This window comes from Tripterygium wilfordii, chromosome 9, assembly GCF_013401445.1.
Source record: "Tripterygium wilfordii isolate XIE 37 chromosome 9, ASM1340144v1, whole genome shotgun sequence".
In the NCBI taxonomy this organism is placed as follows: Eukaryota; Viridiplantae; Streptophyta; class Magnoliopsida; order Celastrales; family Celastraceae; genus Tripterygium; species Tripterygium wilfordii.
Genome location: NC_052240.1, coordinates 14,653,166 through 14,666,155, shown reverse-complemented (window position 1 = coordinate 14,666,155; position 12,990 = coordinate 14,653,166). Strand labels below are relative to the sequence as shown.

Here is a 12,990-nt window from a genome sequence, read left to right as displayed (position 1 = left end):
ACATGGCTTGCCGCTTTGGCCGCTCCTTACAATGGATTGATGGGTAGGGCATGTGAATTGGTATATGGAAACATTTAGGTCACAATCTCCTTCGCATGATATATTAATTGAATGTATTTCATTATTTTCCAATTTATTGTTACATTTAAATTTATGTTTTAAAAGCAAAATTGGAGTCTTGGCTATGACATAAAGGGGTTTGCCAACAAGACAAATCTTAATATGTTTTTTATTTTTATTTTTATTGGAGTATGATATATGGCAAATTATGAAGTTTTTTCAATAATTTGTTGGGATTGGGAAGAGTTGATCGAGAATGAATATGAACTCCGAAGAACATTAGATCAATTCGTATAATCGTATTCCTTTTGACATGATCAGTCCCGAGTCTTAATTTATCTTTGTTTGATTAATTGTGGTTAAAGTTGATTGATATTTTTTTTTATATTATATTATATATATTTCAGCATTAGTTGCCGACCTATAAAAATACGTGGCAAGTAGTTGAATACGTGGGACAAAAAATGGTGGATGGGTAGGACATATATGCAAGCAACAGTTCCATTTACGTAAAGATAGATCATAGATCATACATGATACATGTACAATAATAAGAATCCAAGTACATTATTGATGGTTGTGCGAATATAATGATTGATTAGTTAAGAGAACATAACTTAAAATCCATAAGACCTAAAAATTATATAAATTCATCATCAATTTTTTTTTTTGGCTGTATACGGCTATAACACAATAGATTCTAAAAGTGTAAAATTCTGATAGACATGAATTACGAAAAATACTAATAATAAAATTAAAAATCATGATTTGACTATAATTCTTATTAATTAAAAAACAAAACAGTTAATAACATAACAATAATAACTCCTAAGAGAATTAAAAGTGGCCAAACTAATTAATACAATTGGTTTGCATCATTGGCCACTTGACCATATGACTAATCAATAGAATAAAGTGGTAGTAATTTTGAGAGGTGTAAGGTCCAAGTAATGCTTTAGGTCAAAAAAAGCGTTTTGACATTTTCAAAGAAGAATGATTCGTAAATTGCAATGGAAGTCCGAATTTAGATTTTTGAACTTGGTTTTGTGGTGTACACTCTTACATGTTTCAAGTAATGCTAACTAATTCATATGGTGAAAACTCATGGGAGCCCAAGCATTTTAAATGAAATTTTAAGATGTTTTAACTCTCATTATACATGTTATATTTTTAAAAAAATTACATATTCAAAATCAACGCATAAAACTTGTTATAACAAAATATATTCTCGATGAGTTTTATCAGGTAAATCTTAATTCCATTATTTTTTTTCAATGGAATTTCTTAATTCCATTTTTTTTAATGGAATTTTCAAAAACAACGAATTCAGAACTAAAACAATGAATTATAAGTTGTATTTTAAAAAACAATAGAATTTATATTAAAACAATAAATTTTGGACAATAAATTATGGGATAAAAGAGTGAATAAACCTGTTGGGCTCCCATGGACTACCAAACTTATGGGTTACATGTCATTTTCATGTATGTTTTTCAATTTTCAGGACATTTTCATAGAAAATTGCTTACAACTATACGAATTTAATGCGGAAACAAATATATAATTTTGCAACACAATATGACAATTTTCGTTATTTCTACATTTGTTTTCCCTATGTCATGCAAATTAAATGATGTCCTGTTGTAGAATGGAGTATATATATCATCACATGAAATTATTTTTGTAATAAAAAATGATACCATACAAGTTAACATTTGGACATAAATATAGGCATAAACTTTGGACATTCAATATGAGCATAAACTCGGGCGGTTAGGCTCACATGCATAGAAAATCTAATGTGTGGCTATAAGGATATTGTTCATTGTGGGAATCGAACTCAAAATCTCTCGAGTTCATATAATTTGACCCTCGAGAGATTTACCAATTAAGCTATCACATAAAATAATTTTTTTAAATAAAAAATGATACCATACAAGTTAACATTTGGACATCAATATATATGTGCATAAACTTTCGACATCCAATGCGGCCATGAACTCGGGCGGTTATGGCTCACATGTAAAGAAAGCCCAATGCGGCAATGCGTGAATATTGTTCACAGTGAAAATTGAACTCATAACCTATTGAGTTCATACAGTTTGACCCTGGAGATATTTACCAACTAGATTATTATTAAGTGGTGTTTGCTTATGAAATTTTAAAAAAGAAAAAGAGAAGGTGGTGTTTGTAACATGAATAATGTTTGATTAATAACGCGTACGGACATGAAACCAATCGAAAAACCCATGGATGACATCATCATTTGAATTATAGAAAAGTAATACTAATTAAGTAAGCTCGATCATATATAAAAAATCATAAAATCAAGTATTATATCGTACAATACCATAATTTAATCATAACATATTTTATGTTTAAATATTCAAATGCCACCAAATTTGAATAGTATTCAATATTCAGTGACTTATTGGTGCATGCATCGCACTTCCTAATTCCCTTTTTTTTTTTGTTAAAAAATAGATCATAGTATATAAGTCACTTGTCCTTCTTTTTTCCCTTATTTTTTTTTATACTTTTTTCAATAATAACTTGTTCAGCAAATTGTTTTTCGAATCTTTGAATTCTTGAAAACCAGACCCATAAACAACTCAATTTTGATTGGACCTGCTTTTGCATATTATTTTTGTGTCATCTTTTTTAAGAGAGACTTTTTGTTATTCTTTTTGAATGGTAATTTGAGATATTATTATTGTATATATATGATCGATATATGTAACTATATCGAGCCAATGAAATAAAGAATAACCAAATGTATTCACTAACAATAAACAATACTAGTTTCTTAACAAATATCAATATATTGATTTGAGGAACACCTCACGTCTTTCACCTAGATTTTGGTCTTTAATCGACCACTAACCACGCTACACCAAGCATAATTATAAGTTTTGGGTCCCATAAGTCCTCTAAACTATAGCCATTATTGATATAATTTAACACCACACACTTACTTTAACTCAACCAACATTGCTCAAAAAAGTAAAGAGGAATCAAATGCTACTTTCATTTGTTTTGATTTTTGGTTTCCTTTCGAAGCGAACTATACCTTTTGTACGTATTTATCTGTGTTCTTCTATTGGCGGTATGATTTTAATAATATTTCTTTTGTGATTAATAAACATATGATTGTTAATTTGTTAAGTAAGGGACCTATTACAACTCAACGGATGCAAAATATCAGTGGAGTGGGCTTAAACATTAGTTGGAATTAATAATTTTTTATGATAATTGGTTCTCTAGTTTTAAATATAATATATTGAGTTTCAGACTTAAAATCTAGTCGAGAACTGAATGTTGTGCGCAAGTCTTACCCAAATTTAGTCCATATCAAATGTTTAAAGATGAGTAGTCCATGTCTTAGAAATATATATATATATATATATTTTTTTTTGTGTCGCAATGTTTGTGATGATTTGGCAACATAAGAGTCGAGGATTACATATCATTTTTCCAGGCCCCACCAGGCAAAAACGAAGCCATTGATGAGTAGCCACCTCACGCTCAGGTGCCATCTTTCACCACTCAATATGATGACTTTGACCCTATACTTGGAAATCAGGCCACACACGTAACACGTTTACCGTAATGGTTGGCACAATTCAATTGTCTTGATCTAGTGGAGCCCAGCTTTCGCAATCTCAACTAAAGACCTCATAGTTAGTTGTGGGCCCAACGACCATTAGCCTTTGTCTGGTTGAAAAGTGGGGCCATTGTGAAGGTTCCCTTTGGCAGTTGTTCTCTTCGGACTTGGCAAGAACTGGAACCAATAAAATTATTCTCATAATTAGTAGATAAATTAATAAGAAATAGTTTAAGATAACAAATAATACGGATATTCTGTATTGGGAGGGTACAAAGAAGGGGATGTATTCGGTGAGAAGTGGGTACCATAAAGCTCGGGAGCTTGGGCTCCAATCTGAGGCTGAAAGCTCGGAAAGGGAGCGGGAGGTTTCCCTTTGGAGGTCGGTTTGGGCTCTTCAGGCTCATGCGTCAACCAAAGTGTTTATTTGGAGGGTTTTAAAAAATGTTATCCCAGTATATCTAAATCTTTCCAAGCGCCGAATCCTAGTGGATGTGCGGTGTCCTATTTGTGGGAAAGAGGAGGAATCAGTGTTACATATTATGTGGATTTGTGAGTTTTCATCGCAGGTCTTCAGTAATAGTGTCCAAAGCATCCAGAAAATGAGATTGAGATTTCTGGATTTTGAGCAATTATGGTTGGCTGCTGTAGACAGGTTATCAAGTTCAGATTTGGCTATTTTAGCTACTACATTTCGATTGATTTGGAGTCGGCGCAATTCTTTTATCTTTGAACAGAAATTCCAGCCCTCGAAGTACTTAGCGTCGTATGCAATTAATTCGGTTGCCCCTAGTGCGGTAAAGTCTCTGGTTATTCCTCGGAGAGTCCTTCTCTCTTTCCCTTCTTCTCTGCAGGGGCAAGTGTGGTTGCCTCCTCCAGAAGGAATAATCAAAGTTAACTGGGATGCAGGGATAAATGTTGCTGTGCAAAAATCGGGTTTCCGGGTGGTTATTCGCGATCATTTGGGCGTCTTAATGGCGGCTAAGTGTTCTTCCCGGCCTATTGCCTTGGATCCGACTGTAGCAGAGGCGGAAGCAGCTCTGTTAGCTGTTGAGTTTGCTATGGAGTTGGGGTTCCGTCATATTATTTTGGAAGGGGATTCTTTGGCTGTAGTGGAGGATATTCTCAATGAGGACTACTGCTTTCATGATTGGAGTGGGGTAGTTTTAGAAATCAAGGCCAAGATACAAAGATTGTTTTCTTGCCAGGTACAGTTTGTGCCTAGAGAAGGAAATTGTGCTGCCCATTGTTTGGCTAAGGAGGCGTTAAATTGCGACAATCCAATTACATGGATAGAGGAAGGCCCTTCGGTGTTGCTGCCCATTATTATTGCAGAAAAATCCTCTATTCAGTCTTCAGAGGGGTTTTGAGTTTGTGTGTGCTGCTTGGGTGGGCAGGCCTTCGGGTCTGTTCTTTTCTTTCAGTCCTAGTTTGTTGTTATTATTGTTGTTTTTCTATTTGGGGGGAGTTCGGAGTTTGTTCTCCGATCTGTGTAGTGGATCTGGTCCACTGCGTGTAAGGTCACCTTACAAAAGCTATGAATGGTTCTCCAGGAGCAGTTTATCCTGGTTTTCAAAAAAAAAAAAAAAAGAAATAGAGGGAGGGTAGACAATGTGGTCCCCACGTGGGCTAGCGTCAACCTTATTAGGCCAGGTGTCCCAAATAATTGCAATAATTGAACACGCCAATCTATAGAGGGCTCTATCAATCAGCCCAAATCCATCAAACTTGACAAATACCTCCTCTTGGGAGTTGGGACCACACTCCTGGCATTAGATAAGTGGTTAACTATATTTGGAAATTCTCATTGTTGGGGATCTAGAATTTAGACATAGCTCCCGCAAATTCTCTTTTTTTAAACAAATTTGGGCTTTTTATTGGCTCTGGATATTTTAATTGAAAGTCCAATCGGAAAGTGGTCATTCCGACTCATTCGTATCTGAAGAATCTTATGAAATATTGGGCCAGAAGAGTCCAATTAATTTCCGTTGTAATAGTAGCCTAGTAGGCCCATAAAATGAGTCAAATCCGGAGAAAATTTTAGTCACACCTCACTCTTTACTAAACAAATTCTTTGTTAAACGCAACTCAAAAAAATTTAAATCATTATAAATATATCCAAAGTACCAAAAAACTAAGACATTTTAGAAGTGCACCCCAAGACCAAAAAACATAGGAAAAACATGGACACTTCTAAAATACATCAAAAAAGGCTTGTTCCCATTCACGCCATCATTGACGTTGAAAATTGAGTGAGTGATCTTCACCAGGACAATTGGAGACACATTCGCAAAGTGATCACTCGGCTTCACAATCGCAACACTCTCACCTCTAGTATTTCTGAAATAGTATGCACCTCCAAGGCCAATCCAATCTCTCTGTTGGATATCCCTTCGAGTAGATGGAAGACAATGAGTAGAGGAACTCCTATGCATATAATTGCGCGTTAAAAGTAAATGAGACTCATTCCGAATAGCACTTAGATCATTCTTCAACACCATATCATAAAAATTCAACGAGCTCTCATCCGTGGGGACATTTAGGGCACAGTATGAGCATTGTCATCCAACTCCATCCCCATGACACAACCAGTTTTTGTCTGCACAAAAACGCATCTTCTCCCAGCAGGTTGTTTACCTTCCACTCTATGGTTCCTATGGTATTCCCCGCCAAGCGGACTCTTAAACACTGCCACTACCATCTGGGTCTGAACTGGGCTGTTCGGATTACGAGACATGAAACAAACCAATATATTGATCGTCTCTGAGTATGGCAAGAGTGAAGGTGACGTTGGAGGAAGAAAACTTCTTCCCTGCCAAAAATACGCCAAAATCCAATGCTGACTGGAATTGATTAAGTAGGGAGTACGAAATCCAAATTATCATTAATCGATAAGCTGGCGATCAATCACTATCACAGGTCAGCAACAAGAAATTAGAGAATGGAAAGCAGAGATGGGAAAATACGAAGCTTAATGCAACATTAAGCTCCCTATCACAAGATGACCACAAATCACTCTCTCGCTTTGTCTTTTGAGAGGAAGGAGTTAGTGCTATGTTTTTATAAGACAATGAGGGTGAGGTGTTATGAGCTGGGTACTAAAAAAACACAAAGTCAATGAAAGTCGGGGTGTGTATAGTGAAGAGCGGGATATCACTAAAGTTTTTTCAAATCCGGTCCTAAATTTTGATCAGGCCAGAAAGATTGGGCATGGGCCCGAGAGTCTTGCACCGACTTAGCTTTAATGGACAATCGTAACTTGCAAGCAATGAAATTATGAAATACAGTAAAAAAATAGTAGAAAGGACGAAAGCATTTGCTTGCCCTTTGTGGAGGATAGCGAATCAGCGAGAAGATATGGGCGACGATCATATCGTGAAGTTCGTAGAGATTTATGTGGAGAACAAGGGCTACAGGCAAGCGGAGCTCGCTTTCCAAGAGGATCTCCTTAAAAGCAACAGCCGCACCGCCACCACCACCGACAACTCTGGCGATCTTCACTCGGATCCCGAATTATCCATGCTCATCCTCTCATTTTTACGGTAATCTTTGTCTGTCATTCTTATCTGTGACGTTAATTAATCTCTCGGAGGCTAAGGTGGTGCGATATTCTCTTGAATTTTCGATGCCATGTTCTTGCTAGGGTTTAGAAACTAAGGAAAGACAGGATGTGAGATTGAATTTCTTGACGAAAGATTCGCGCCGTTTGATTTATCTATGGTCGTTTTCTTTCTTTCCCTAAACAATTGACCCCTAAGCTTTGAAAGAGTGGTTTGGTGAGGGTTTATGTTGTTCTATTAAAATATTACCAACATAAGTTTGACTAGAGTTGCTTCTCAATAATCCCCCGGACATCTCTACTATAGTTGCTATTCAATAATCCCGACCTTGTTGATTATGATTCATGAATGCAGATATTTTTCTGCTAAAGTTACAACTGAAGTCACGAACAAAAGTGAAGAGAGCATACTCCCTTCACTCAATAGTTGCGCTTAAGTTAAGTCTGTATATACTCCTAATTTTCCATATATACTCCTATATTGATTGAATGAGGGCTAAATAACCTGGAAATGGTATGGTGGTGTTAATGTGATGGACATGTACAAGAGTGGGAGACGCTGGGCGTAGAAGACTTTTTCTTCACATGTTTTATTTTGTACAACTCATCCCTACATTGCTATCTTTGGCGTCTATTAAAACGGAAATTATTGTTTTCAGATCAGAGAGTGACGATGGCTATGAGAAATTAAAATCATGGGCTCAAAATTCATTAGACTTATACATACAATGTAATTAGTTTTTGAGTCGCCATTTTTTATTGGATATTTCATTTGTTATATTTGATAAATATTTTTCCAGCTTGGTGACATTGATGATAGCCCGAGTTACTTTGTGTGTTTTATCCGATATTTGTCCATTGTTTTATGGACCTGGTGGCGAAACGACACATTTCAAGAGAGTATAGTTGAGTGTCTCTCTGTTGTTCATTTTCTTCATTATAAATTGTAATGTTTTGTTGCTTTCTAAAGACTTCCACTAGTGGGATAATATCTGACTTGGTCAAAGTAACGTGGTTGCTATCCTCAATTCCTCAGGTAGAAACTTCTTCAGTAGGTTTCGTGGACTCATGAGATCTTCAGAAGTTGGAAGCAGTTCTTTTACCCTCCCATCTTGAGGTTATACGCTCCTGTTCATTAGATGTGGGACTGCCTGTTCAGATATCTCGTGGTCAAACTCTTAATCAGGAGATGGAGTTTGCTCACTCTTAGGCAAAGCAGTGTCAACATAAAGCTGTGTCAGGTAATTACTTGGTTTTTTCAGTTAGATTATTATCGTTAGTAACATGTTATTTGTGGCTTGATTTCTTGTTATAAAAATGCTTGGACTAGCTGCATGGTTATTTGCTGCCTGTATCACCCTACGCCATGGTTTACGATGCCTTTAAGATGATTTCTACCATGCTGTAGCATGGAAAGCTTGTAATGCTTTGTAAAGAGTCGGCATTCAAAACTCAATCAAAGGAAAAAAAGGGGTTCCACTCACAGACTCACGATTGCTTTTTTTTTTTGTTATTAAATCATTTGTAGGTGGTTGGTTGGTATTTTTAGAATGGAAACAGGGCTCTTTTGTATATACTGCAGAATCTGGTATTTATGTAGTTGTGTGCATATGAATTTGCTTTTGGAATGCATGAGTATGGGCAATTATGATTGCGAATTCATGTAGTGCATCATTTGTATCTTCTTCTGTAATTTGCTTTGCGACAACTGTTCTGTATGTGCTGGAACTCATATAGGGATGATCATAGATGTGTTCAAAAGTCATTATTAGGTTAACATACTATACTTACAAAAACATGTAGTTTTCATGTTAGCTAGATTGTACGTTCCCCCTCATCTTCTTACTTGGTGTCAATCTGATGTTTTATGTGGGATACATGCTCATCATTATGCTTGATTTCGTTATATTTTTTTTAAATGTGATTTTTCTTTAATGTTCAAAAAAAAAAAAGAAGTGGATTGACTTAATGGTGGCCCAGATTGAAAAACTTTCTTATGTACTGACTGCTGAAAATGTTAAATTTAGATGAATCTGTAGTAAACTCCCCTTTGTGTTTTTTAAAACATTTTTTTAATTGTTTATATTTATTGCTTAAGGTTTATCATTTTGTGTTAGTAGTTGAAAACTGACTGCTAATTAGCTGTCCAGACTCCAGCACTCTTCTAAGCTTATGCTCCAATATCTGCACAAGTCAGAATCCACAACAATGCTTGGGATTATCAATGAGCATATCAATTTCCAAGGTAGAACTGCTTGCCTATATGTTCACATGTCCTGGCGTGCATTTTGTAATGGGTTGTATCTTTCTGCGATGTGCTATTCATTGTCTTCAATTTCTTGGCATTTCTCCTGATCTGTTTGATATCTGATGATGCCGAGGCTGTTACACTTATTGGAAAAGCCCGGATGTAGCTAATCAGAAATAAATATGTTGGGGTGAGTAGAAGATGCTTTGAAGTCATATCTTTAACTATAAATGTTCTGTTGAGCTTTACATTCCTTTAACTAGAATAATTTCCCATCAGAGTTTCTCGGATATAATATTAAGTTAGCCCTTTAGATGCTTTTCTTTCTTTCCTTGTTTATTTTCCCCCAAGTTAAACACATTAGATGCTCTTTCTTGCGTCAAAAAGTTAAGGTCATGTCCCATTGAGTAGGATAATTTACTTATTTATCCTAATAACTAGAACATTATTTATTGTAGCGATTAGTTCCATTCTTTAATACTGTTAAACATGAAAAGTGGTTTAGTTAGTTTGTTGTTGATTGGTTCAGCCTGTCTGAAATTGTTCCCCAAATAGGTGGTGGTTTTGTTAATGGTTCAGCTTGTATTAATGCAGCCGCATTGCTATATAGATCTAGATCTAATCAGACTTTTGCAGGTCTATCAGATCTTTCTTCTGATTCACCCAAGAGAGTTTTGGGCAATCGGGAAGTCGTCTCATAGTTATTAGCACGTGAAGTTGTGAACAATCCTATGAAGATATTGGGCCAGAAGAGTCCAATTATTTCGGATGGAATAGCGGGCCCATAAAATGGGTCAAATCCGGTCCTGAATCTTAATCAGCCCAGTAAGATTGGGCATGGGCCCGAGAGTCTCGCACCGATTTCAAAGCAAGAAAATACAGTAAAAAAGAGAGTAGAACGGACGGAAGCATTTGTTTGCCCTTTGTGGAGGAATTGCGAATCAGAGCGAAGGAGATATGAGCGACGATCTTATCGTTAAGTTCGTAGAGATTTATATGGAGAACAAGGGCTTCAGGCAAGCGGAGCTCGCTTTCCAAGAGTATCTCCTTAAAATCAACAGCAGCACCGCCGCCACGACCAACAACCCTCGCGATCTACACCCGGATCCCGAATTCTCCATGCGCATCCTCTCATTTTCACGGTAATCTTTCTCTTTCATTCTTATATGTGACGTTAATTATTCTCTCGGAGGCTACGGTGGTGCGATATTCTCTTGAATTTTGGATGCTATATTGCTGGGGTTTAGAAACTAAGGAAAGACTCCTTCATTCTTATATGTGACGTTAATTATTCTCTCGGAGGCTATGGTGGTGCGATATTCTCTTGAATTTTGGATTGCCATATTGCTGGGGTTTAGAAACTAAGGAAAGACAGGAGGTGAGATTGAAGTTCTTGCCGAAAGATTCACGCTATGTGATTTATCTATGCTCGTTTTCTTCTTTCCCACACCAATTGATCCCTAAGCTTTGAAACAAGGGATTGGTTGGGATTTAGGGGGGTTCTGTTAAAATATTACGAACATAAGTTTGACTATATTTGCTTCTCAATAATCTCCTGGATATCTCTACCATAGTTGCTTTTCAACAATCCGGACCATTGTTGATTATGATTGCTTTTCATTTTCACGGTAATCTTTCCTCGTTTATTTTTCCCCAAGTGAAACACCTTAGATACCCTTTCTTGCATTAGAAAGTTAGGGTCATGTCCCTTGAGTAGGATGATTTACTTATTCTACGTGATAACTAGAACATTATTTATTGTAGCGATCAGTTCCATTCGTAAATACTGTTAAACATAAAAAGTGGTTTAGTTAGTTTGTTGTTTTTTGGTTCAGACTGTCTGAAATTGTTCGCCAAATTGGTGGTGGTTTTGTTAATAGTTCAGCTTATATCCATGCAGCCGCATTGCTGTATAGATCTGATCAGACTTTTGCAGGTGTATCTGATCCTTCCTCTGATTCATCTGAGAGAGTATTTAGAGCTTACATGGATGACATTGAAGGTAAAATTTAAATCACCTAAATGTTGAGAGTAGGGCCAAATGTTAATTTGGCTGATAGTTTGTTAGGTGCTTATATATAAGTTACGTTAAAAGTCAAGGTGAAAACTATGCAACTGTGCATATGGAAGAAGGCCATGACAGTAACAAAATACAACTTGTAAAGAGGATCTGTTTCTCATAAAAGTGCTTTTCAAGGATCTTGAATTTGCTTATGAGATTTTGAAAGCATACTGTAATGGCAAGTAGTGCAGTTAGTTGTTCCAATAAATTCCACTGTACTAAGGCTGCACCTCCGTTTCCCAATAAGGCATTTAAGTGTTTTTTTTTGGTATTATGAGCTGCTTGTTTGAACTGTTTTGCAGGCTGAAGATGATGATTCTCAACGTGGAAACGTTTTTAGTGCTAATGATGGGGAAAAGGTCATACACCATTTCAGGATCATTCAGGGCTTGTTTATTCAGCCAGTTTTTACCCTCTTGGAGATTTTGTTCTTTCCTCTTCAGCAGACGCAAGTACGTCTTCCAGCTTATCTCCTCTCTTCCTCTCCTTCTCTTTCCCTCCTGCTCTCCTTCTCTCTCCCTCTCCCTTATGCACAGAAACTTGTGGTTTGCTACAAGCTACAAGGGTCATAGTAGGTCTACGCGATGACCAAGATTGTCCTACTTGTACAGATTATGAAAATAGGCAACTGTCAACGTCCATCAATGGTGACTAGACTCTACCTAGTTTTGCTAATGCGGCCAAGGTTGGTTACGTCTGTCTCTACATTGGACGTTTAGGTATAAAATTGAACTCCCTTGTTTAGTTAATGATGTGAAGTTCTCAAATATGCTTCGTCTCTCTCTCACAACACGCAAAATCAACAACCATACCTGGGCAGATGCTGGCACAACGTGCTTATTATATATCTTGTATTCTTCTCCTCTTCTCCCGTTTTGGGTTTGTTTGTTATAAACCACCAAGGTATGCTGTAGAACCATTCAGAGGACTTGGAGGTGGCAGCCCAAATATTCAACTTCAACGGTACCAATTTTCTCCTGTTATATCTATAAAAAAAAACATTCTCCTGTTTTACTTAGTGTTTTTATTCTTAAGAGTTAGTGATGGGTTTGATCTATTTATCCATAGAAGTGTGAAAAAGCTTAATGACGCCCAGTATTGGTCCGCGAGGCTTGTCAGTTGTATTTGATTACTCCAGGTTCTTGAGGCCGAGTATGGATGGGCTTCTTGTCCATTATGACAACCCTTTCGTGCAGTTTAGATGACTCGTGGTCAACTGCCCAACGGTTAGTACCAATTTGGATAAGTGGGTTTAGGGTATCAACGGCCTCGGTTTCTTGGATTAGATGGCTTTGGGCTTCTTGGCAATTTAAAAGGACCAATTAAATCTCGGTGGAGGTGTTCCGAAAGTGGTGCTGGGCCTTTCTAATTGTTTAAGGCTGAATTTTATTGGGCCTGCAATTTATTTAAATAGGCCTCAGCCCTATTGAACACCGGACGGGTTAGATGAATTGGTT

The 12,990-nt window shown here is 36.8% G+C and overlaps 2 protein-coding genes across 13 annotated transcripts; both read left to right on the top strand.

Moving 5' to 3' along the window:
* The first annotated feature begins 3,948 nt into the window (after window positions 1–3,948).
* On the top strand, window positions 3,949–5,034 carry LOC120006075. Its single transcript, XM_038855946.1, has one exon. The coding sequence runs from the start codon at window positions 3,949–3,951 to the stop codon at window positions 5,032–5,034; it is 1,086 nt and encodes a 361-aa protein (XP_038711874.1).
* A 1,903-nt stretch (window positions 5,035–6,937) lies between these two features.
* LOC120006584 lies at window positions 6,938–12,547 on the top strand. Of its 12 annotated transcripts, XM_038856662.1 has the most exons (8): window positions 6,938–7,206; window positions 8,024–8,133; window positions 8,260–8,464; window positions 9,381–9,661; window positions 10,108–10,613; window positions 11,398–11,473; window positions 11,836–11,985; window positions 12,145–12,547. In XM_038856662.1, the coding sequence occupies exons 5-8, from the start codon at window positions 10,429–10,431 to the stop codon at window positions 12,250–12,252; spliced, it is 519 nt and encodes a 172-aa protein (XP_038712590.1). In that variant the 5' UTR covers window positions 6,938–7,206; window positions 8,024–8,133; window positions 8,260–8,464; window positions 9,381–9,661; window positions 10,108–10,428; the 3' UTR covers window positions 12,253–12,547. The 12 variants fall into 12 exon arrangements, 10 of the variants coding, with proteins under 10 accessions (XP_038712590.1, XP_038712584.1, XP_038712587.1 ...); XM_038856656.1 differs by lacking the exon at window positions 12,145–12,547 and having other exon boundaries at window positions 8,024–8,128; window positions 11,836–12,138; XM_038856659.1 differs by lacking the exon at window positions 12,145–12,547 and having other exon boundaries at window positions 9,381–9,468; window positions 10,117–10,613; window positions 11,836–12,138.
* Window positions 12,548–12,990: the final 443 nt, after the last annotated feature.